At 41.8% G+C, this 25732-nt stretch overlaps 2 protein-coding genes across 5 annotated transcripts; one reads left to right on the plus strand and one right to left on the minus strand.

Moving 5' to 3' along the window:
- Positions 1 to 2783: 2783 nt before the first annotated feature.
- On the minus strand, positions 2784 to 22651 carry micu3b (mitochondrial calcium uptake family, member 3b). Of its 4 annotated transcripts, none has more exons than XM_071457909.1 (15): positions 22518 to 22651; positions 19814 to 19961; positions 17463 to 17494; positions 17150 to 17228; positions 14275 to 14322; positions 14100 to 14182; positions 13940 to 14008; positions 12457 to 12498; positions 10424 to 10519; positions 9700 to 9788; positions 9312 to 9483; positions 7293 to 7401; positions 6079 to 6236; positions 5334 to 5402; positions 2784 to 3946 (listed from the first exon to the last, which is right to left on the minus strand). In XM_071457909.1, exons 2-14 carry the CDS (start codon positions 19923 to 19925, stop codon positions 5334 to 5336), a joined length of 1158 nt encoding a protein of 385 aa, XP_071314010.1. In that variant the 5' UTR covers positions 19926 to 19961; positions 22518 to 22651; the 3' UTR covers positions 2784 to 3946. The 4 variants fall into 4 exon arrangements, with proteins under 4 accessions (XP_071314010.1, XP_071314008.1, XP_071314007.1 ...); XM_071457907.1 differs by lacking the exon at positions 22518 to 22651 and adding an exon at positions 21775 to 22033 and having other exon boundaries at positions 2784 to 3461; XM_071457906.1 differs by lacking the exon at positions 22518 to 22651 and adding an exon at positions 21775 to 22033.
- A 252-nt stretch (positions 22652 to 22903) lies between these two features.
- fgf20b (fibroblast growth factor 20b) lies at positions 22904 to 25293 on the plus strand. Its single transcript, XM_071457910.1, has 3 exons — positions 22904 to 23198; positions 23474 to 23577; positions 23755 to 25293. The coding sequence occupies exons 1-3, from the start codon at positions 22904 to 22906 to the stop codon at positions 23998 to 24000; spliced, it is 645 nt and encodes a 214-aa protein (XP_071314011.1). The 3' UTR covers positions 24001 to 25293.
- Positions 25294 to 25732: the final 439 nt, after the last annotated feature.

Genomic DNA, 25732 nt, shown 5'->3' on the forward strand with positions numbered 1-25732 from the left:
CTAGCCCTAATCCAAAAACCAAGTCTGAACTCTCAAACGTACATTTCAACTTGTGGGGGTCCAGCGTTTTGGTCCCCACAAAGCTGTCGGACCCCATAAGTACAGTCTTGTGGTAAAACAAGCCGATACACAAACTGTAGGCTATACACACACACAAACACACACCTATGTTTGGGGCGCTCTGAGTCAGCAGCACCACAAGTTTGTCCACTGTTTCTGATATTCTGTACTCTTAATAACATATTTTGGATCAGTGCTTTGTGACTGGTTTTAATTTGATGACTGTTTCTCAGGCTCGACTGTGTTTTTTTGCTAGTGTCAGAGGTATTGTTGCCTGCATATTGTGTTTTATCACTGACAGTGTAGGTGGAGGTCTGCAAGATCCACCTGCTTCTGCTGCTTCACACCCAACTGCACCTGCAAAATATTTTTGCAATCCTGCAGTACATCCTGCAGCCCTCCTGCCAGGAGTGATGTGCACTGTTTGCCTGTTACCGTCATATTTCACAGAGTAGTTTTCTTATGTTTGATTGAAGTTCTTTACATTTTTATCCATTAATCCTGCTTGGATGTGAGAAAGATTTAAGCTGTGATTTACCACCTGTTGTCACTTGTCTGTGTGGGTGGCATGCTGCAGCAAACTCACAATATGCACCACAATATGCACATCTCAGTCTTAGAGAGACGACAGATGGCTCAGTAGCACATCAAATCCCAAGTAGCTTTGAAATGTGACAATCACAAGTTCTAATTTAAAAAAGGATTTCACTAAATATATGTTCTGTATCACACAGAGAAGGTATGTATAGCTGTAATTTATAAAGATATGAGCATGACTTTTATTAAAAAAAATCATTGTCCCCAAGGGGCAATTTGGTCTGTAGATATCAATCAATAATGGTAAACACAAGAATACCATAATGAATAAAAACAACAATTAATACGATACACACATACAATACAGTACATACACAACCACAGGTTGACACCAACATCACTGTTGTTACTTTCGCTTGACACCAAAACCATCAGAGTGAGCAGTGAGAGAAAAGAAGCCAGAGACTAGAGGTCACTGTATCACACCCACAGTTAGTAACAGGCCAGATCACATTTAGTTTAAAAAACCAACAGCTGACAGAATAAAAGACCTCGTGTCTCTGTGTGTGTCTCCTCCAGGGATCTAAAACTCCTGCTTTAATCGAAGCTGATTAAACTCTGTGTGTAGAGGAGCTCAATATGATGACCTGAGCTTTCTATGGGGCTCTAAGTTCACCCAGGTGGTAAAGATCATTTGAATTTACACTTTATGGATCAATTTATGGATCGTTGACTACTCAACCTGTGATGACAGTTGGATAATGTCCTAAGCGGCTCTGAAGCCGCTTGATGTCATCAGGTTTATTTTGGACTGGGCCTGAGATTCAGTGTTTCGTCAGAAAGACTGAGTTACAAAGATGGGTGCATTTATCAGGTAGGGAGGATCTAATGAATGAGTTACTTTATAGGAATTGTAGCAGCCAGTGTCTTGATTTTCATCCATATTTGAGTCAAAAAAGTCAGATATCTCAACCTCTGCTGCTTCAGTTTTGACCATTCTTTCTTTAATCTGTCTGCTGTAAATCCCCCCACTTAATGAAAGTGCAATGTTAAATTGCTGGAGAATCCCTTTAGGCTCCCTTTCAGAGGGTGCAGTATTTTTTTTATGTCAACAGGATTGTTCACACTAATGGGAAAGTGAAGCCTGAAACCAAAACAGCTTAGAACCAGGCAATAGTGAGTGAAAGTACTGGTACTTTCATGCAAACATGGATGGGTGATGTTAGTAATGCCTGGAGATGATGAGCAAACACAGGCATTTATTTTTCCTTTCAGTTAAAGTTCAGAACTTCACTGATGTTTTATGGAGCTGTACAACTAGAAAAAATGCTACAAACAGAGCACCAAATCACATAATAATAGATTTATTGTATAGATAAACTTGACCTGATAATGTTTTTTTCTGTCAGTGCACCAACTATATACCACAGATTTCACAGATATGGGGGAAAATGCTTTTTTTAATAATATGCATGGAATAATCTACAGAAAGACCTAAAATAGATAAAGTTATATCCATTGACAACCTCAGGGGCATCATAAAGAAAGTGGTAAAAGATGCATGTACTTGTTTTTCTTGAGAAGACATCAAGCTCAAATCTCTGTCATGTCGTATTTGTGGTATTTCCCGTTTTATGCTGTATTTTAAGATGTGGTGTGTTTGTGTGGCTGCTATCCCGGCCAAGTCTCTCATGTACATTTCTTTTTTTTTTTAATCTCAATGGGACTTCCTGATAAAATAAAGAAATGAATGGATGAATACTAAAACCTTTCTCTACATGTCAGGGATCTGTTACAGACTCCTTAAAGAACCCCCTTCACCTCATTTCAGGACTTGCAGGATTAGGGTGAGACTGCAAATTATTACCCTGCTGAATTAATCATTTAAAGATAAAAAGTCCCTGATTAGAGTCTCGAACACCCACACAGCCCCAGGTTCCTGATGATTAATACTGTTAATGATTTGCCTTCAGGTTGAGGATAAAAAAGCTAATTTATTCTGCTGTGGTCCTGCCATCGGTGCGCTGTAGTTAAAAGGAAAAGGAGGTTTGTCTGGTGAGGGCAGTGAGAGCCGTTCACAGTTTATCAGCTGACTTGTGTGACAACAGTAACTGAACAAGCATGGTGTGTTTTTGTGAGATTGACACAGGAAGCAAAAAAAGAACCAAGAAGCCAAATATTTTATCTTATATTTATTGCACCTTGTCATTATAAATACATCCGTGCTGTAACATCAGTGTAGCAGTCAAGGCCTAATTTAAAAGAAGTTTCCAAAACTTTTTAAGAGGTAGACTAACTAATCCAAACATTCAGCATTTAAACAGAAGGTAGTCTGAAGTACAAATGCATCAGTCTGGTTAATATGAAAGCATGTAACATGTTGATATCATCAGCTTTTTTCAGTACATAACTCCACCCAAAGCAAACATCATACCAGGAAACAACAGTCATCAAGTAGTCGTAGTACAAGTGTAAACTCTTCCTTCCAGAGCCTGAAGGGAAGGTCATTTTAATCTACTGCTCAATTAAAACCAACACTAATTTAAACTGAGTGTCCCAAGACTGGAACAAACATATGGCTTCAATATTTTTGCATATTTATAAAGAGGTCATCCCTGCCAGTGGCATGAAAAAAGCACTTGTGTTTACCAGCCAAGAAATCATTAACAGTGTTAGCTGCCTGTAGTTAAACAGTGAAAAAGCCACAGACTGAGAGTGTGTGTGTGTGTGAGTGTGTGTGTGTTCAGGCCTGCTGGCTCTGAGGGATCCTGGAGGGTTTTAGCTGCAGCGCTTTGGGAGAGAGGAGGAGGAGGAGGATGATAAGGGGGAAGGGGAGGTGCTGCTGTGCTGATCTGTGCAGGGGGCTGCAGAGCCGACAAAAGGACAAAGTATGAGAGTAATGCTGCTAGTGTACAGAATAAACTCAGGACATAAGGAGAACCAGAACAATGCGCAGTAATAAGACAATGTTTTAGGTTTGGTAAGTAGTTATAGATAAATATATAAAATCAGTGTTAACAATATTTAATTGATAAATACATTTACAAGAAGATGAATCAATAAATAGTTCTCAGCAAGTAAAAGTGGTTAGACAAACTAATTAGTGCAATTTAGAGTCCTGCAACACTGAGTTAAGTGGATTTTCTCTGTGGGTTCATAATGGGTCACTTGTGTGCTTCGCATTAGGTTGACCACATCCTGTTTGTGCCATGTCCTGTTTATTGTGAAACTCCTAACACAGTGTAATAAGATGCTGCAGCATGCACTAATCCTGCTGCCCTGGTGGAGAGCACAGAGGAGGCAAAGCTTGTCCAGTTTGTAACACATGCACTGATGTTGAGATCTTCACCTGCCGACAAAACAGACAGAAAATGACACCAGTGATAAGTCCAGTGTGACTAAACGTGAACCAGCAGTATATTTTGTCATGAAGGCAGGCTGGGTAATCTGAATCACTCCTACACTGCTACAGGCTGCAGGCAATTCTTTCTGATATTACACACCAGAAATTAGATACTGAGAAACTGCAATATGAAAAACTCCCTGCTCCTCTTAATCAAACAGTCATGGAGCACGAGTGCAGCAGTAGTTCTGCAAGTACGCATAAAAAAAACAAATCTGGGTCCTCTGCAGTGGCTACACCTGTAGATTTTCAGCATACAAATCCCCTTATGAGTTTAAAACAGGCCACAAACCCAGCAGCTCCCTCTTATATCTATAATCTCTGTAGATTTCACAAGTGTTCTTAAATGTTAGAAATAACACGGGGAGTATGAAGAACAGAATTATGTCTACATGTGCAAAATTATTAAATTGGCAGCAAGGGGTAGAAAATAATCACCATAAATTGTAGACAACCAAAATTACTCTGGCAACTAATGCTGAAAGTTAAAGGAATAGTTTGATATTTTTGGCTCTTACAGTATTTGTTCTATTTCTCGGCTGGGCACAGTGACTTCCTGTGGTCTCTGTGGTTGCCTAGAAAACTCACGGTGACAATAAGACTGCAGGAAGTCCACTGCATTTTTTCAGTTTTGGGTAATGTTTTATTACGGACTAAAGAAATTACATATAATGTTTTGTTTAGTGAGCTTTAGCTGGCAGGTGGATTTTGTTACCTTTGAGCAGGCTAGCTGTTTACCTCTGTTTCCAGTCTTTGTGCTAAGCTAAGCTAACCAACTGCTGGCTGTAGCTTCATGAGAGTGGTCTTCATCCAAACTGGAAAGTTTTCTCAAAACTATTCCTTTAACTGCTGAAAAGGTCACATAAAGTACCAAAGTGATATATTGAGCAGCTATTTCCTCTTTTCTCTCAAAAGTTCTCAAACTGGACATTTTCATATTGCAGCACAGTTTGCAGAAATATTCAGATCAAGTCTTTTCCCAAGTTTTATCAAGGCAAATTATCAAGCCCTCTCCAGAGAGGTGCATTTCCTTTGAAACATTTATACGGCTTTAAACTGCACTGCTCACTGCTCATGTATGCAGACTTAAGCTGGTATCTGGTGGCAGTTGATCAGGCGTTAATATTACAGTGTAACTTAATGCTTCGGGCGAGGAGAGTGTGGGCCTCGAAACACATCTGAAAAGGCTGGCTATTCACTGCACTAGTGTGCCTGGAGACTCTGTTCGAGAATTAATGTTGCATGTTTACGCTCCACATTAACCATCACTAGTATATTTTTAATCTTGTCTCATTGATCAGAGAACGCTGGCAGTGTGAGAAAAGACTTTTACCTATTTGCCTGAGAGCTCCTTCTTCATGCAGGACTTGAAAGAGATGAACTTCTCCTCCACTCGGACACCCTGTGAATGTGTGTGTGTGACAGAGTGAGAGACACAGAGAGAAAAAGACAAATGAGGGGAAAATACCACAAGAGCAGTTTCCTTATGTCCCACTAGGTGGCAGTATAATTTCACAAAAATCACCAATCACAGAAACAAATGTGAGATGTGTTTCACTAATAAAAAGTGGCAGGAGTGTAATTTAGACATGTTGCTATGGAGGTGTTTAAGTAAACCATTACCTAAAGAAAAAAAGAGACATAATTAATGCTCACTTAAAGTTGTAATTAAACAGGAAAGATGGTGTTTGTGTTGATAATAGTTGCTTAAGTGGGCCTAATTGTGTAAAACCCCCTGTTGTGAAAATAAACATGTGTTTCTGAGCTCAGCATCAACCCATATTTGCCTGTTTGTCTTTAATCAGGTTAAATCTGACTTGACTTTGCATCTACGTGTCCATCTTTGAGCTCTTTTTACCAACTCTATACAGATTACACACTAAGATAATGTTCAGATCTTTCCCATCAGCCAGTGCTGCTGTGTAGTCCTAACACCAACACCTCTGTGCTGCTCTCCTTCCTGACAGGCCTGCGAGCAGACGAGGGAGGAGGAGAGCAGGCTGGGCAGGCACATCTCCTCTGTCACCTTCAGTGTCATAAAACAGAGATAAATGGCATTTATATGACCCCTGTCTTACCCCGCCGCCACGGTGCAGCCGGTCCTTCATGACGCCAATGAACTCCTTATGGCTGAGTTTCCCGTCGTGATCCTCGTCAAAAATCTTGAAGACGGTGTTGACCAAGTGGTGGGTCAGCTTGATGCCCGTAGCCACATAGACAGCTCGGGTGAACTCCTCTGAATATGACATTTAAAGTGATGGGGCACAAATTTAAAAAATATTTTATGTCTCTGCATGCAGCCACATGGTTCATGGATATCTTTGAAATCAAGTAGCTCCTCTTTAGAGGAAGAATCTACTCCTTTTTTAGTGATGAAAAACTGAGACCATTAGATTCTGAACTGGGTCTCCTAAACCTTCATAAATAAAGACTGAAAGCAAAGACCAGCCCCTCCTGAAAAACACTGAGAGGAGAAGATAAAGATTAAAAAAAAGTGACCCCTGACTTAGATAGAACTGGGTGAGAAAGGTGTGTAGTGGTGGCCAAGGACTTCCCCTCTGAGCTGCTGAATCACACTCATAATCATAACATCGTAAAATTATAACTACTCCTGTAATTCACAGGAAGAGGACATCACAGACACCAAACATTGTTCCTGAGTGAATCACGGCTGTTGGACTTCATCAAATATTAAAGAGGGCACTCCATTGATTGGTGAAGGTGAAGGAGGTCAGATCACTTGGAAGGAGCACTACTCACAGTTGTTCACAGTTGAAGAATTGTATAATGCTGTAAATATATTTTAGATACACTATAGACTGAAGACCCAGTGCCCATGTGCACTGCAAGAAATTTGAGTTTACTGGCCTCCTCTGAGCCCTGATCTCAAACCCATCCAATACCTTTGGGATGAACTGTAACACCCTCTGCGAGCCAGGCTTTATCGTCCAACATCAGTGTTGGACCTCACTAATGCTGTCGTGGCTGAATGGGAGCTAATCCCTGCAGCCAGCCTCCAAAATCTTGTGGAAAACCTTCCCCGAAGAGCGGAGGCCGTTATAACGGTTACAACAGAACAGAGTTCAACAGACGTGTGGGTGTCATCTCTGTGCAGCTGCTATTCTCAAAGATATCCATAAATTGAACTAGCTTGACTGCAAACACAGACATGAGGGGAAAAAAACAAAGCATGGGTCTCATCATGAGGAGGAAAAATAGTCAAACTCACTCAAAACCAAACTATCCAGTGACTCAAGTGTATATACTGCACAGATAGCATGTGAGTCTTTACCTTGACCAATGGGGCGGTTGGATAAGTTGTACATCTGCATGGCGATGGTAAAATCCTCCAGGTTGTTTAAGAACTGGAAGAAAGACCTGAACTCCTCAAAGGTGATTCCCTGCAAAGAGACAACAGCAATAAAACAGCATCTTTCCCCAGAAAACATAAAACTGGTAAAATGCAACATTTAAAAGAAGATTTAAAAAGTGCCTCATAAAGCAAACTGCTGCACATGTCAACACTCCAGCTAAGGATAGTGCTACAGTTCACACAATACATAATAATCTGCTTCCTTTCATCCTGCGGGGAGTCCTTTAGTGTGTGTGTGGGACCTTGAAGGCATCAGATAGGTAACACACCCAGACAGACAATGTATATGCTGCTGGATTTTCCCTGCGCAGTATGGACACGCTGAGCTGTCAGCAGCGGGGGGAGGATTGTAGCTTTTGGGAAGGGGTCAGGCCGTTTGCAAACTCTTCTAAAGCAGATTAACCTGATACTTGAATAAACAAAAACAAAAGTGATGAATCCCTAAACATCTCAGGCTCGGCTGATGACTCAAACACTGAACCTATTGATGTCCACTCGACCATCCCGCAGCTACTCGCGCCTTCTCCTGCCTGGGGCCCTGCTGAACAGGCGACACACAGAGCCTAACAAATGGAGTAATGACTAATCTGTGACGCTTTGCTGTTTTAACAAGGTGAGGGCCATAAAATATCTCTTAGCCTAATGATGAGTCCCACTTGATTATCAATGGAGATCTAGCAACAGGCTACTCGAGGTGGCTGAGGAGCTGCTGGCATCCTTTCATGCGGGTCAGCGTGCCAAGAGGAAAAACAAATTAAAGCTCAAATGAGGATGTTTCACTCAACAGCTAATTCACACAGTGGTATTGAAGGAAAAGAGGAGTCCGATGCTCCCATACACAAAGAGAACAAAATAACTACAGACTATTTCTACGACTTACAGCCATGTGGAGCCATGTGAAGATGTTTTTTGTTACGTAAGGTTTATGTTTGTAGAAAAATTAGGCTTCTTTGGAAGGGCTTGTCGGATGGTCGAATAACTTTGGAAACCCCCTCCAACTCTAGACTCGCTTCATTTACGCTTTGCTTTTTTAGTTAGGATGACAAAGTTGGAATTTAAAATTCTAAACTTTCTTGCTTCTGATAAAAGCCAATCAATAACAAATCAACATCTTGGGGAAAACACTTTGTCACTTTGGAGTTAGTGTACATGTCTGTAGACTAAATAGCTTAGCTTAGCACGCAGACTGGAAACAGCTAGTCTAACTTTCTCCAAAGTGAAAAAAGTTTTTCAAGGAGCATATCTAAAGTACAGCAATTGACACATTATATTTTGCTTGTTTAATTCATAAAAACACCAAAATGTTAAAATGACAATACGTAGTTTTATTGGGAGTTATGTGCTGGAACTGTTTCAGGGCAGGGTGCAGTGACTTCCTGGAGCCTTCATCACAGTGAGGGTGCCAGGTGTGGTACCATCGTGTCTGTGCAGGCACCTATATCTCTACAGACACACTGACTGTATCAGGCCAGACAGAGATGCTGCACTGGGCAGGGAGATAAACTGGTGTTTCTCAATTAGCTCCAACGCATAACTCCCCTACAACCACAAACTGTGACTTAAAATTCTACGTAAAATAAACAAATAAGAGAAATAGTGAGATTTACAGCAGACGATAGGCACATTTTTTAACTCTAGACAGAGGCAGGTTGGCTGTTCTCCATGTGCCATGAAGGGAGTGTGAAGAGCTATCAGAGGTAGGGATGAGGTTACATGATGGTAGGACAAATAACCCTGATCACCAATGTACTAATGTCCAACTTCATCTCTCCTGCATAACATGAGGCTCCAGTTTTTGATGTTGTATTGGATTACATCATATTGTAAGGTGGTACTGTTACCCCGTTTACCCCTTGTACTTTAAAATGAGGAATGGGACCTGCCATTGGTAACATGTGACAACAAAGTAAGAATCAAAGCGAAGGAAAAGCAGCAAACCTTTTCATCCGGCATGCTGTGCCGCACGTTCTCCAAGTATCCGCTGACGTCGTCCACGTTGGTGTAGCGAAGGAGGATCCGAGCAAAGTCTTCCTCGCTGATGGTGGGCATGCCTTTGGAGTAGGAGAGGAACTCTATCTCAAGCACCTCTGTCTGCAGGTTGTCCATGAACCTGGAGGGGCGAGACGGACGGCAGCTGCTGACAGGAAACGCCACCACCAGGAACTCACACGCACAAAGGAACACTTAACAAAACTACTGGAGCTTTAGCTGTTGGAGGTTCAACGTGGTATAAAAATGATTAATGATGATATTACAGTGTGAGATAATAACCTTCTCAGGGACATCATGATTAATGACAGAGCAGACAAAAGGTGTCTCAACTCACTTGTAAAAATCTTCAAATTTCAATTCAGCTTTGCCTTTTTTCCCAAAGAAATGCACCAACAGGGTCGTCTCTGTTTTTTCATCCACATGCTGTCAGAAGAGCCAAAAGTTAACTGTTATCACTCCTCATAGCTTAAAATATCCACCTCAGATGTGCTACAATTTGTGAAAGCAACAAAAATGCAGCAAACCACAATGCACAACAGATTACTGCATCACATTAAGCCAAACTCTGTCTAAATTTGCACAAAATCTTCCAGCAGCCAGGACAAGCTGTTCTGTCACATTCAGGAGTATCATGGTAACACCAGGTAAACATTAACAATGACATTTATTTAACCATGCTGAAACTTTGAGTAAAGATGTTAGTTAATAGCCATACCCAGATTCAGCTATTGAATAATTACTCAGAGTTAATGGTTAATTTCCACTGTGCCTGAAACCAAACAGAGGGCCAGCATTTCTCATGTCTTCACGATACAAACATGGGCCATGCACAGATTTATTATACATGCTGAACCCCGTGTTGCAGATGCTGGAAACATTAGGGGAGCTCTGAGTATTTACTCTTACTAACAAGAGGACAGATGCATAAATCAAGAACATGTTCCAGGAATTTCTACAGAAGCGAAACGGTGAGGACAGTCAGATGGTACAGCAGGACCCCTGTTGTATAGTATTACTCTGTGTGATGTGAAGAAGCATCATAATGACCGCTGCACTACCTCAGTGAGATCAGAAAACAGAGCTTGACTCGTGCCACGTCTGAGAACATCCCACATGCCGCGGGCCTCCACATGCTGACTGTCTTTTTTAAGAACCTGTGGTCGCAGTTGAAGCACAGCTGTTAGAAGACAAAATACATCTGGCACATGTTAACTAGAGTAGGGGAAAGAAAATGGACAGGCAAGCACGAAGGGTGCACAACGTGGCAGGAGAAGCGCAGACTAGAAAGAGGATGAGGAGTCAGAGACGTGAAGCAGAGGACAGACAGACAGATTCCACAGAGACACGGGGACAGACAAACAATCTGACATCCATCCATACTCAAACAGGCAGAAACAGACCAGGGCTGACACCGGCGTATCAGAGAGGCCCATCAGCCCCGACATGAGTCTGCTCTGCAGTGAAGCATGCAGCCTCTTGGCAGGACACTGAGCCAACACAGCTAACACATGTCCAAAGCATGCAGGGCGTAAGACCTGGAGGGTGATTCATGCCAGGTTAACTATGTAACTGAACCCACCCAATACATCATCAGTTGATACTAAGCTGCGAGGTAAATGCAGGTTATCAGCCCTCTGCCATAAACAGTACTGTTGTGAAATAGGTTCAGGTTCTGTAATATTTTTATTTTTGTTTGTTTCTGCGCAGCTCAATGCTGTCTGGAACAAAGAAGCCACTCTGTGCTATTTTTCTCAATGAGGTCACGCTCCTGCCCTCGGATTAACCAATCATTATTATTATTACAGTTTACGCTGTTCCCTTCACTCTCTCAGCTGCTGTGGGACTAATACAACTAAAGCTAAACCAAAACACAACAGTCAACAACAATTTGCTTGTAATTGGTGTCATGTGCAATAAAAAGATCACAGAAAATCTGTCTCCCAGTAGTTCAAAAAAGCAAAATAAGATTTCTCACTCCCAGTTATTAACCAACTCATGCTGGTGTCTCTCACTCTCATTCTGCTTTATCAACCCATCATTTCTTCAGTCTCAAGTCTCGACATCACCTCACTGCAAAGCACACAACCAACCAGCAACAGCCAGCCGCTGTCGACACGTGTCCTTAAGTATGGCTTGCTTCATTTCATAATATTTATTTATCTTATTCAGTTTTTTCATCGTCTATGGCCTGAGGGTGAGTGTGAGACAGCTGATAAAACAGCTTTTCCTCTGTGCCTCATCGCTTTCCACCGAGAGGGAGATTTATGACACGATCCCACAGCTAATTACAGAACAACTCTTTAATACACCGCGCCGGCCCCGTCTCATCCCGTGAAGATCCTGATACACTTGTGAGCAGATTGTGTCGGGGAAAGCCCAACCGCAGCACTGAAGATATGTCTGTTGTGTGTTTTTGAAAAGATTTGACTTTTGAACTTTTTGCTGGAAAGATACCTACAGTATGGCAGGAGGAATCAAAACAAAAAAGACACACCTAAAGGTAAAGTCTTCAAACAGCACTCTGAAAGGATGGGTCGGTCCCTGTGTTAGCTGTAGGCTCCTCTCTGTGTGTGCTGAGTGCTTTTCACAGTGCTGCTTCTCCTCTCTGACGGGCATCTTCATGGTCAAACCCATCTCAAAAGGTAACCTGAGCCCAAATACCACTCCTCAAGAAACTGTAAAAATAAAACATGGGGGTCTGGGTGAAAACGTCAGTCTTCAGGTAAGAGCTTTTTGAAGTGGAATCTCTCGCCCAACGCTGACAAAAGGCAAGTACATAAATCATCTGCGCTGCGCGCCCTCCACTACCACACACACACACATACACACACACACACACACACACACACACACTCACACACACAAACACACACAGAAAATATGTCAGATAATACTGAAGTACACAGTGATGCATTTCAATTTCAGTGGATGAGGCTATCTGGTGTTAACAGAGACAAATACGGGTGGTGTCAGTTGTGTTTTCTGTGGTAACTCACTATGCAAAAACATTTTCAGGTTGGGGAGACATCCATGCCAAAAACACATGCAACAAGCAGAACATTTTCCTTCAGGGAAAAAGAACAATACGCACATTGTGTGGCTGGGATTTGCGATGACCGTAAAGCTGCAGGATCTGAAATGCAAAAGAGAGAAGGAGCATGTATGACAGACGGTTCATTCATTATTCACAAAGTGTTTTAGAACAGGAAGGCGGTGGGAAATTAGTTTGTAGACTATCATTTGATTTTTTTAAGTCAAAGTCGTCAAGTTTATATGATGTGACTTTACCAGTGATCTTCCATAAGCTTATGAATGCACCCAGAGTTTTCATCCTCTTGTCTTCATCCTGTCTTTTTGCAAAGCATCATTATATTTCCAAATCTAGAGTACCCATTCTAATGATCTTTTTGATGCTTATACGGGCGTCAGATTAATTCAAGACTGTCCAGAGATGCTAACGTTTGTCCCAGCAGAGTAAGCTCCTCCATGTTGTGTTTGTGTGATAAGACCTCAAAGAGCAGCTCTTATCGCTCTACTCAGCTCTGCCTGTTTACATCCACCTGCATGCGGCATAAGACAGCCTTAAAGAGATGAAAGCCTCAGGCATGTTTTACCCTGTATGACCAGATTCACCTATGTGCAGCCAGTGTTCTCTCTAGGAATACTGCAAGTGTTGCAAGCAAAAGCCTGCCATGTTGGATGGATGGAGCTGTGAACACAACACTGACATATCATCACCTTATTGAGCTGATATTACAAGCAATTCCTAACTTACACATCAAGACATGGAGCAACCAAAGCACTTGAAGTCATGTTTCTGTTCAGCTGACATGCAACGTTCACTCTCTTCTGGCTCTGCTTTGGTGTTCACTGACTCCTGAGGGAAATATCTGGCTAGCTTTGGTGGATAATTGCTCCGCTAATTCATCAGCTTGTTGTAAACATAGTCTCTGCCGAAGTGTTCACTAGGTTTATCACAGCTCTTCTGCTGGAAAAAGGGACTGACAGGAGCATTGAACCAAAACAGTAAAATTGCAAACTGTAAAAACAATGAGTGCTTTATAGAGTTAAGGTGTCCGGTCATTTAAACCTGCATGAATTGATTTTTTCACAAACACCACTTTGGAGATAGTGTGACCTTAAAATGTTGTTGCAGGTTAAAAAACAGCTACCTATTTATATGGAGCAACATTAGTATTTATTTGGAGTCATGTTTCAGGGAACCTAGGGAATGTAAGTCAAGTAGTCACTGTTCTTTATGCTCTGTTTTGCTCTGTACATGTTTGACTTTCCTCACCACCTAACTACCACCTTTGTCTGTCTTCAGTCTGGGTTGGGTGTGTTTAGCTGCTGCTAGGAATGAGGCTGATAAGAAAATGCTGCAGACGACCAAAACAATGAGCTAAAAGATGCTAAAAAGATCTGTAAAGCTGAGAGGAACAGCACTTGGGTGATAACTACTGGTTATGTCACTATGACCAATTCCTTCAACATTACACATCTTCATTTAGTCCATTGTAAAGAAATAAATATATATGCTGCAGCCGGTTTAATGACAGTTTTAAAATTCATACCTGCTGGTCCAATCTTTCGTCTTCACTAACTTCTTTTCGATCCTTTTTCTTGCGGAAAATTTCTTCCAGCTGGAGAGAGGGCGACACGTTATTATGCAGATTGTAACACAAGTGATCAACTGTATTTTGTTATATGCAATTATCAAGATGTGGTGCGTACCACCAAGAACTCCCTTTTGTCCACCATTTCATTCCCATCGGCATCAAACATGTTAAAAGCAATCCTGAAGCCTGCATGTGGCTCTGAAAGCAAACAAAAATTAATTATATTGGGCAGTTTAATCAAAATTATTTTCAAGACCATTATGTATAAGTCAGTTCAAATATATACTCACTTGTTAAAATGCAGAGCAGGAAGAGGTACTCTGTGTAACTAATGACACCTGGGAACAAGAGAAGAATTACTCAAGCTGAGAAACAAAAACCAAAATGTTCCCCTTTCCACACAAGACAGCATCAAATTGCATTAACGACAAGGTGTTTACAGATGTTCAAAGTCATGCAGCCGAGATGAATAAGCCACCCAAAGAAACAGTGCACGCCTTCAGACAAGAGTAATCTTCTCGCGCTCACTGATAACATCTTAAAAGGTGCCTTTTACTTCATGCTTGGTGTTCCTCTCACACAAACACAGGCTTTACAACTGAGCTGACCGATCTGGACACAAACCCAAACAAATTTTAAGCCTACGGCTTCTGATCGTGTTTGGGTAACAAGGTGTAATACATTCTCAAGTGATCTGTCACTGATTGAGAATGGCCGATTCAGGTTTTGTGTTGCGTCCTTCAGCTCCCTTTGTTGTGTGACACGGAGAAGGGAAGAGTAAGTGTCAGGAGACATCTCCGCCGACTCAGGAGGCTTCTCCCCTCTGACTCTGAAAGCATTCCCAAGCTTTTGTTTGCTTGGGAAGATAGAGAATCGAGCTCAGATAGTTCTGGGTGACTGCTCTGGGTGTTATGGGAAAAGAACTCAGGGAATACAGGGTTTGCTGCAGGGAGATATTTTCAGAAAAAGGAACATTAAAGGGAAAAAATAAAAAACAAAGATGGAATTTTTACTCTGTCTTACATTTCCTCTAGTGGTGGGGACTATGCTGCTAACAGGATGATGTAAAAACCACTGAAACACATACAAACTGAGGTGTGAAAAGAGAATTAGTGCTGCATGCCATTAGACAAAGTTCATATAAAATTCCCCACGACAAAGTGCTCCATCCTCTCACCCCAGCTCTCAGTGTTTGGCAGGTACGGCCTTATAATGACAACAGATCTCTAGCTTCAAAGCCTTTAAAGCTTAAATGGGTTGAGGAGAGGAAAAAAAAACTTTTAAGATTCCAGCCATGTCTCACCAATACCACACACCTTCACTCCTGGAGGGAGCCCCCCCTCCTCCCTGCAGCTCAGCCTCTGAGCTCAAGTAGATGTTGTTAGACAATACAAAGAATTCCACAGAAACACTTCATACAGAGTGGCAGTCCCGGAGATGTAATCCAATGCCATTCTTAGGCTTCATAATGTCCATGGTGATCAGGGGGGTGGCCAGTGGGACATGTCTCAACATAGCTGGGTTCAAACAGCTCCCTCATTCTCTAAAGCAACGCTTTGTTCACAGATCAATCCAGTCCTTTTTTCCCCTGACAAAGCCGCAACGTTTAACAGCAGGATTAAAAGCCCCAAATCCCAGCATTGGCACTTAGCTAAAGCAACAGGGGAGAGAGCAGAACAGTGAGATCTGATGCTCCACTGGCTCGTCTGACCTACTGAGCAGGAGTGTGCAGGCCCAGGTGGGAAAATTAAAAAAAGTTTCGCTCACAGTGACAACTTCATTTTCCTCATACAACGTTACCAAGAACTGGAGACAGGCAGAAGTTTCACAACCGGTGTTAATTTAAAGCAGATTCTGTTTTTAAACACACCCATGAAGACTCCATATGTGCCGAGTGCAGAGCTCAAATATGGTGCCATTTGTTTACAAGCTTGAGGAATCTGTGCAATGAATATCACTTAACATAATGACAGATTGGGAAGTGCTGAAGCCAAGTCCTACTGCACCCCCCCCCCCCCCCCCCCCCCCCCCCCCGTCAGGATTTGTTGAGCAATAGCATGACGACAACACAGCCCAGCAGGTCACTCAATATTTTAGGGGCAACAACTAACAAATTTTACTATCAACTACAGTGATCTTTATTTGCTTAATCATTTTGTTAATCATATGCCAAATAATAGACCGTCACTATTTACCAGAGCACAAAGTGGCATCTTTGAATCACTTGTTTTATCCAATCACCAGTCCAAAACCCAGAAATATTCAGTTTACTAACATAGATGACAAAACAGTAACATATCCTCAAAAATAAGCAGCTGAGACTGAGAATATTTGGTATTTTTACTTTAAAAAATGACACAAATTGCTGTTTAAGATTAATTTAATAATTGGCCCTGATCTAAACCTTTATATTGATCGTGCTGTAGTGCACATAAGTAAAATTAGGGAGCAGTAAACATAGTGTTGCAATAGAAAGCCTTTTGATGGAGATTTTTGATGCAAATGATGCAAACACTTCACTCAGGTCTAATCAGTGCCATTTTTTACCCTCTTCTGCAAGGCTTTATTTTAAAGGGACATAAATTCAGAATAATTTCAACTCTCCTCCGGAAATCTTTTGCAATTTGATACTAATTATAGGGAAAACAAAGAAGGTAAGTGGCATTTTCCATTCATTGATTCAAATTTATTGTTACTGTAACACCACAGAGAGTCATTTAACAGCTCAACTAAACGTGCAAAAATGTTTGTCTAAGAATAATTCATAATTTATATTTCTAGGTTTAAAAAGAGCTTTTCTCTCAGGGATATTATGAAACCATGCAGTTCTTTCCAGGAAACAACACAGTTATTTCAGTTTTTATTGAATAAACAAGGGAGGAACATTCTGTATATTATCAATGGACTAGGCCCTCCTGCAAAGGTTACCCAAGAATAAATCTACAGCATGTTACCGGACTGATGGAGAGATAAGATAGCATTTACTGCACACACATTCTGCTCTGGATTACGTGAGGCTGACATGCACAACAGAGCACACTGAACGAGACATGGGAGGCCTTATTGTGACAGCTTAAAAAAAAATAAAAGCACAATGGGAAATTATTCAGTAATATTCAAGGGATTTATGTGAACAGCTCTGATTCAACAGGTGGGTCCCCTCACCTCGTTCACGAAGATTCCTGAACAAATTAGATGATCCTTTCCAAACAGGCGGAGTATCAGCCATCATCTTGTCTAATTCCTGAGAGAGCAGAGGAAAATCCCAAACCACTCATTCATTTCTAAATCCTGGGTATTCACAACATATAGCACAACGTTTGCTGGCATTACAGGCATTACGGTAATTATAGAGGTAAAGCAAAGATTCTCCTCTAGATCAACAAAAGTGAAGAAGTGTCAGTCTTTGTTTAGTGTAATTGAGGATTTATTGATATAAATTATATTAATATGAGTTGTAAACAACAGAACCACTCACCTTTTTTGTAAGTGACCTCCATGCTCTTTTACCTAAAATAAATAAGGTTATACCAATTAGCAGATTTTATGTTTGTGGGGTTTTACATTTCAATGCTGAATTGTACATATATATATATATATATATATATATATATATTCCAGGATACAAAACTGGGAAAGAAAAAGTGAAAACAGGTGTTTATGTGGACAGCAACACAAGCCACGTATCTCCGCAGACACATTCCAATGATCAATAAAGCAGAAGATAAGATGGATACATCGTAAAAGCACCAGGCCGGTGAATCACGTCGATAACAGTGACAATAACCCTTCACTGACACATTTTAAAGCCTGTTTATAAAGCTGGGATTATGATTTCCAGGTGATGGCTTGCTCTCCACCACAGTTAAAGCAGCGAGGATATTGTCCTCAGTGCAGGCATGTATTTGATGCTTTCAATTAATGTTTCATAACCTGCAAATCTTATGGATCTCATATGAATAATTTACAGGACAGCACTTTAGGTTTTGACTCAAATGACTCACTGCTACGTGAGCATAACCGCACCAGCGTCTCTGAAATGAAACCATCACTGATGCGTAATGTTCATGTTCAAGGTCATGCCAAACATCCACAGGAATGACAAAAATCTTTTTATAGCCACAATATAACCATAAAACAGTGTGATTACCACTTTGCAACACATTAGTCATTAGCAACCCGAGGATGATGACAGAAGGTTTGCTGTTCCATTAGAGCTTCTAGTTTAACTTCCTCATTATATGTATGACCAGTGAAACCATGTTAAAAACATTACAGCAGGGCCACACACCAAATCATCATCAATCACAGTAATCAGAATACCTTATCATTACATTTATGACACCCATGCTCAGTTGTTTGGTCTCTCTGGGTCTCTGCGAGTGTGTTGCCACATAAATGAGCCATAAAAGTGGGGTTGCTGGTAAAGATGTCTATCTTTATGCAGGTGTTATGACTGAAGCACTTCGAGCCGCAACTTATTGTCTGATGACACTTCCCAGGCCCTTAGCCATAAGTGCTGCTCCTGCAAACAACTGTGAGGTTTTTTTTTTTAAATGTCGAGTAATAGGAGGATGAAGGAGCAGGGATTTATCTGATGACTTGACAGAAGTGTAATTAAGCAAATGGCTGCTGACAAATATAGCTGATGTCTCCACACAGATGCAAAGATTATCCAGGCTGAGATGCATCTGCAGTGCAGCACCCAGTTGCAGCGCAGGAAGAATAAAGGAAAGTGCATCGGCCGATGGACAGAAAATTAATTGTAAACTATTTTGATAATTGATTAGTCATTTTTTTAGGCAAATAATAAACTAAATATCTTTGTTTAGTGGTTTGAGACTTTTAGTTGGACAAAGCGAGACATTTTAAAATGTCACATTGGACTTTAAGAAAAGGGCATTTTTCAAAATCTATTAAAAAACATCAGGCAATGTCTAAAGTTATATTAGACCACATTCACAGACTCTATATTCTGTATTTAAAATAGACTGAATTAGCTTGTTCCATCAAAGTAACTTTCCAAGGAACCCGAGAACCTTAATGTCCTTAATGTTGGCCACTGGTCAAACACATAAATTATTAGAGGATTTATTAATGTGGTCAGAAAGCACTTACAGTGCCACTAGAATTAAAGAAGGATGAAGGATGTTACTTGTGATGCCAAAAACAAAGTTGTATTGTCAACTACTCTAATGATAAAGAGAGATCAGGCGAGTGAGAGAGAGAGACAAAACTTAATTTGCTATTTGATTCGATTCAGATATGTACTTTGGAGATGAGTGAAAACTCTATGCCAAATAACTCTATAACAAATAACACAAATTTTTTATCCTTCAGTTTGTCCTATGTTGACAGTTACTATGGAAACGCAAACTTAATTGCTGGAAATACTTGCACGAAAAGAAGTAAATGTTTAACATCAATAGAGCTGCAACTAATTAACACTTCAATTATCAGTTAATTTGGTGATTATTTTTAATTTGTTCATTAAAAGATTTAAATAATAGCCCTGATATGCATGGTAATGGTTTCCAGTTCAACAATCCAAACACAAACATTTAATTTATGATGATGAAAAAGAGAAAATTAGCAAAACCACAGAGCATTTGGCATTTATGATTGATAAATTACCTTCAAACAATTATTGATTATCAGTTTTACAAATAATTTACTGTCAGTTGACGAACTGATAGTTGCTCATATTACACAATCTTCCTCTGCAGATGACGTTTGCCTATTTTTCAAAGAATTCCTCATTCCTCTGATCACTTTAGGAACCTGTTTCGTGTCTGAATGTTTCGAGCTGAGTAACAGAAACACACTCACTCTTTGGTTCGTTCAGAGTGACGGATTCGATGAAGTTTAGCGGAGTCATGTAGAGCTGGCCCTCGAACTCCACTGAACTGAACAGGCGGAATCTGTTTTCATAGGACGACATGTACACATCTCCATCATCCAGACCATAGGTCCTGGCCTGTGAAGACACACACACACACACACACACCATCATGAAATATTGCAAATCATATCAACAGTGATAATACTGTCTGAAAGATGCTTTTTATGAAATCCACGGAAGCTTTTCTTGTCACGAAAAGCCTCGCTCACATGGAACAACAAAGAGGCCCATGCTTTAATTCAGTAATGGGGCGCATGTTATGTCAGCTCTATTTTTCATCCCTGTGCACCAGATAATGTCCTTACAACTGTTCAGACCCTGCCAGATCAGAAGGCTGGTTGGGTGAAGACAGAGTGGATCTCTCTGTCAGGTGGCAAAGTGCCAGGTCCACTGGGCACAGAGCAAACACCCAGGGAATGTGTGCCCCCCTCTGCTTAACCATTAAACCCCCTCTAACCACCCCCACCTCTCATCAAATGTCAGCCCCTCCACCAAGCCCCAGTGTCCAGTCTCATGTGTCCCTGAATTCCTGCTGCTTGTGGACACCAGTCAGGTTTACCTCCCTCCAACCTGCACATATCAAACAATCTCCTGTGCAAGCCAGATCTGATTTACATGTTTGTTTACATCTCCTGTGATCCATGAAAATCATGTCAACATTGTCAACACATGTCTGAGCTAGAGACATGGAAGTGCTGGTATGTAGGCTAATAGGGCCAAACACTGCACAGGGGGCAGACAAAATAAGCTGAGGGTCTGACATGCAAATAATTACAACAGTGCTATGAAAATCTGTGTGAAGCTAATAATTAGTGCTGGAATTATTAGTAAATTAATTGATTGATTGGTCCACTTTTACAAAATTACAAACAATCCTTTGCATAACCGATAATTAGGATTAGACATTTCCCAAAAAATGTTTTCAAAATTTCCTGGTCTCCAGGAAATGATGTCATTACTGGTTGATCTATCATGTATCATTTCCTGTACCTTGGAAGATGGTGACACTGTGCCAGAAACACCCGCTTTGAGAGTAATAGATGAAGCAGCTAATCATTTCTGCTCTTAAACAGATACATTTTCTAATGGCTGAAGCTTCTCCACTGTGAGAATTTGCTGCTTCTATAGTTTATATGATTGTGAAGTGAATATCTTTGGGTTTGGGGTTGTTTGTGTCTGCTATAGCCTGTGAAGACATCAGATTGTAATCTGAACTGTGCTGCCTTCTTCGATCAATGGATTAATCAATACAATAATAACCATTAGTTCAAAATAATAACAACTTCAATCTAAAAACAACATCACAAAGTTTAAAATATGACCTCCGAGACAACTATAATTTCACATACAGCTCTCTGGTATGACATTTACTCTAAAAGCTAAGGTAGCCTATAGGTCATGACTAGGCTTTTGTATTAGGCCACATAATAGAGTCAGGTTTTACATTAATGTTCTCCAACCTTGAAATAATACAAATATTGTGTACTGTGTGAGTGATATCTCTATTGTCTCTTAAATTCATCAAGGCTGGGTGTTAGTTATGCGACAGAAGCAGGCACAGCGTTTAATTATGGCAGCCATCAGATCACGTGATCTCGGACGCCTTTGACCATTTCGCAGCTTCAGCACCAAAGGTCTCGGAAAGCTCCTGATGCTCCTGACGCTGACGACACCTTGTTACCGGCATCACTCGAGTTCACTTGCGCGTAATGGCGTGAGAGGAGCTAATTACCGGACCCGCAGATGCTCTGCTCGTTGTCGTCGCTCTGCTCGTACTTGAAACTAAAACTGAGATTCAAGCACTTTACCCGGCTGTGGGTGTCAGACTGTGAGTGAGCTGAATGTTGTCGCTAAAGCCCCGCTGCTTGATAAATGCCCCCCACTGTACCTTATCGGTGGCGGAAACTGACGGCAACGCCAGATGCAAGAGCCGAGCCTCGACACGGCTCCTCAGTCCGGAGCGACCGCGGACAAACGAGCAGCGGTAATAAGCTGCACCGGCGGCGGCGACACACGCTCCAGCTGCGACCACTTTCAGCGCTTTGGCCGCATGAGAGGACGTTTGTTTCCCCCGCGTCCCTGCGCCGGAGCTGCGGGCGAGTGCGGGGAGAAGCCTGCGCAGGGCGGCCATGGCTGTTTGCACTGAGCTGTCGTGACCGGGAACACGCAGAGCAGGGCAGAGCCGCCCGCTGCTCCGAGATCGCGAGAAATGCCGTGGACATTTCAAGTCGCCCGGCGATTAAAGGGCGTCAAATTCGTGCGAGTGAAGAAAAATGTTCAAATATTTGGATTAAAGATGGAAATTGACACTGAATTATTTCCCTGTCAGTCGTGGGTTGGTTTAAAGTGTCGTATGTTTTATATTAGCGGGTGTAATTTGAATTTAAGTGATGTCAGGGCTCAGCTGAAGCCCCCAGCCCACCATCAACTCTCTCTCCCTGCGCCCCTCTTATTTTATGCCTTTGGGAGAAGGAAAAAAAAAAAAATCCCTGCCAGGGCACGTCTGAACTGTGACAGCCCCGCCCATTACTAGTCCTGTGGTTTTGCACCTGCCTCACCACCCCTGCCACTTTGAGCGCAAAACCTCCAGGAGCTCCTCTACCTGCACTGCAGCGTTTATTCAGCCCTTACCACTGAACCACCTCTCTGCTGTGTCTCCTCTACGGCTCCACTGTGGCAGCACCACCCGCTGTGAACAGGTATGCAACATGAGGGCTTTCTGAAGAGCAGCTGCAGCCCACCTCCGACTGATGAAGACGCAGCGATAAAAGCAAAAAAAAAAAAAAAAAAAGGGGGGGAAATCGGTGCAGCCAGCAGCGAAGATTTGGTGACTGTTTCATATCAGGGGAGAGAAATCCGTGCGTCCGCTTGTCCGTGCACCAAGGGGACGTGCGCTAAGTAACGGGGGAGGTGGACGTAAACATGCAATAAGTGACAGTGGAAACCAGGTAGCCTACTACGCAAGTGCGCTCCCTCCGGACCTCCTCGCTGAACTTTACCCGCTGAGCTTTGACGCGATGGCTGCTGCTGCTGCTGCTGCTGCTCTGGGGGAAGTTGGAGGCGTATTGCACGGCATCGATGGTGTCGCTCACGTCGGGTCCCATTTCCTCCTGACCCCTCTTGGGGACAGTCCGACGCTGCTGGGGGAGCACTTCCTACCTGGGGACAGGCTCTCCCGGAGCACCACGGAGGATTTAACGCACCTCAAGGGGATTCTCAGGAGGAGACAGTTGTACTGCAGAACTGGATTTCATCTGGAAATACTTCCGGATGGCACAGTGCAAGGGACCAGGAAGGACCACAGTCGTTTTGGTAAATACTGATATTATTATTTTTTATATAGGAAAAACAAATATGTAATAAGTATTATAAAGTTAGCAACAGGTAAAATAAAACACAGATTATGAAAATAATCAGCAGCGAGGAAAGAGTGAGGAACATGGTGAGAATACACATTTGATATATTTCTGTTTAAATTGTGCCTTTAAGCTGCTGACAGAGTTGAATCAGGGTTTTTCTGTTGCTTTGATAATATTCTTTCATCTTTGACAAAGTCTGTACAGAACAACTGTGTTATTCTTCTCCAGGTATTTTGGAATTCATAAGCCTTGCTGTTGGGTTGATAAGCATTAGAGGGGTGGACAGTGGACTCTATCTGGGGATGAATGACAAAGGAGAGCTGTATGGCTCTGTAAGTACCATCTTTCCTTATTCACGTTGCCAGAATCCTAATTTTTGACCCTTTGATAACACCAGGCATCTCATATTTGGAGAATTTGATTTCATGAGGATACATTTGAAGATGTCATGAAATGTGTCGTGCGTTTTTCTGCCATGTTTTCTCTTATGTTGTTTCCTTTGTTTTCAGGAGAAGCTCACAGCTGAATGTGTCTTCAGGGAGCAGTTCGAGGAGAACTGGTACAACACATACTCCTCCAACCTCTACAAACACGGAGACAAAGGGACGCGTTATTTTGTGGCATTAAATAAAGACGGGACACCAAGAGATGGGACTAAATCCAGGCGGCACCAGAAATTTACACACTTTTTGCCCAGGCCTGTGGACCCTGATCGTGTGCCAGAGCTGTACAGGGATATCCTGGGACACAGCTGAGACCTGGAGGCCTGGTGCAGATCAGGAATAGCTGCTAAAACCCTCAGAGGCAGGGAGCAGAGAAGAGAGAGAGGGACGCAGGCAGGGATGTGGCCGGTGCAGGCTGGTGGACAGCAGCCCGACCGGCAGGGATAAAGGTACCGGGGCCTCTTATAGGAATGCACAGGCCATCTCTCAGCAGCCAGGAAGACAGACTAGAATGTCTGCACGCTCGGCATGAGGGGGTCGTTTGTTTCAGAGGCCGGATGACCCTAAAAAGTACCTGCGTGGAATAGGAGATGAATGGGAAACAGAGCTGAGTGGTCAGAGAGCGTCTCCTCTGTTGTCTGTAGGACAGAGACGTCAGCTGATGTGGAGTCCGTGGGAATCAGTACCACAAGATGGTACTTTTTATTTGGGTGCTGTGTCAGAGAGCCGCAGTTTGTTCAGAAGGACTTTGAAGGAATCCAGTTTTTTTTTCTTACCTGTGTCTAGACCTGTTTAAAAAGAGCAAAGCATAACAATTTATTTATTCCTTTTAGATACATATATTTATGTTATATATTTATTTATTTGAGAATATATTTTTACAGTTAGATACATGCAATATAGAAAAACCACTAGAAACTGTATTGATTATATAAAGACTGAGACACTGTACTATTATGTCTTTTATTTTGAAAACAGCTCAGCCAGTGATATGATGTAATATGGCCCAAAATATGAAACCTGTTTGCGAAATTTGGAAAAGATCCTCACATCTGAAATGCATTTTATCAAAATAAGATAACTGTGAATCTTTTTTTTTTTTTTTAATTCTTTGTCTTTTTGACACAGTGATTATAACCAAACTACTGTTACATGTGTTACATGTGTGTCAGCAGAATCTGAAGTTGACATACTGACAATACAAACAATAAATTTCTCAAAATGTGATCAAAAAGCTTTTTTTTATCAGCCTGTATGATCAGAGACGAAGCTACTTTGTTAGTTGCTCACTATGTGTCCACTTACAGTCAGTGCTCCTTTAAACTACCCACGTTTTTACTTTTAACAGCCCAATATTTAAAGAAGAAGTATACTTAACTGGTTGCCTTTGTCTTTCAGAGTTTAAACATATAAACCTGCTTACGAGATCAATGTTGTCTTTCTTTATGGACACCATTATACCAGGGGATGAGTCGCAGACCTGATGAACGCATAAAAACTTCAAAGCGTCCCTCCTGAATGCTGTGAACATAGAGGCTGCACAACAACACGATGAGGACCAAATAAAATCTGACCTTTAGCTCAGGCCCTGCAACTTTAGCAGCTGTATAAAAGTGGAGGTCAGAGCGATAAGGATTAAGTAACCTCTGCTGACAGTTTGAGGATTGCAGACTTGTTGAAATATCTTATTAAACCGTGGAATGCAAACATGGCCACAACATCTTTAAGTCTTATTCTGCTCATGTGTTAAAAATATATAATGGAAAAGATTATGTACCATCTTTTTTATGTCAAAGCAGCTGAATTTGTGATTTATTTATTTTTTTTAGAAAAGCCACTATCTTATATCTGTGCACAGTTTCCTCCACGGTTGGGAGCAGATCTGTGTTGAAGCATGAAAGCTCAGCCTGTGATCTCAGGGAGTGTGTGTGATGGCGAGCCAGTGGGGGTGTCTCGATACGGGGAGTCAACCCTGCTGCCAGCTCTCTCCTGTCTACAGCACGGCGCAGTGGGACTTTCCCACTCGCACACCTTGAACATCAAC

Source organism: Trachinotus anak, unplaced genomic scaffold (assembly GCF_046630095.1).
Source record: "Trachinotus anak isolate AG129_WGS33_773 ecotype Australia unplaced genomic scaffold, CSIRO_AGI_Tana_v1 ptg000021l, whole genome shotgun sequence".
Lineage (NCBI taxonomy): Eukaryota > Metazoa > Chordata > Actinopteri > Carangiformes > Carangidae > Trachinotus > Trachinotus anak.

Coding starts and splice junctions, on each gene's coding strand:
- fgf20b (XM_071457910.1), top strand. CDS start 22,904: ATGGCTGCTGCTGCTGCTGCTGCTGCTCTGGGGGAAGTTGGAGGCGTA. Junction 23,199..23,473: donor GAAGGACCACAGTCGTTTTG/GTAAATACTGAT, acceptor ATTCTTCTCCAG/GTATTTTGGAATTCATAAGC. Junction 23,578..23,754: donor AAGGAGAGCTGTATGGCTCT/GTAAGTACCATC, acceptor CTTTGTTTTCAG/GAGAAGCTCACAGCTGAATG.
- micu3b (XM_071457907.1), bottom strand. CDS start 22,017: ATGGCCGCCCTGCGCAGGCTTCTCCCCGCACTCGCCCGCAGCTCCGGC. Junction 12,499..13,939: donor ACGAAAGATTGGACCAGCAG/GTATGAATTTTA, acceptor TTTGCATTTCAG/ATCCTGCAGCTTTACGGTCA. Junction 9,789..10,423: donor TGTTTTCTGATCTCACTGAG/GTAGTGCAGCGG, acceptor CTCTTCTGACAG/CATGTGGATGAAAAAACAGA.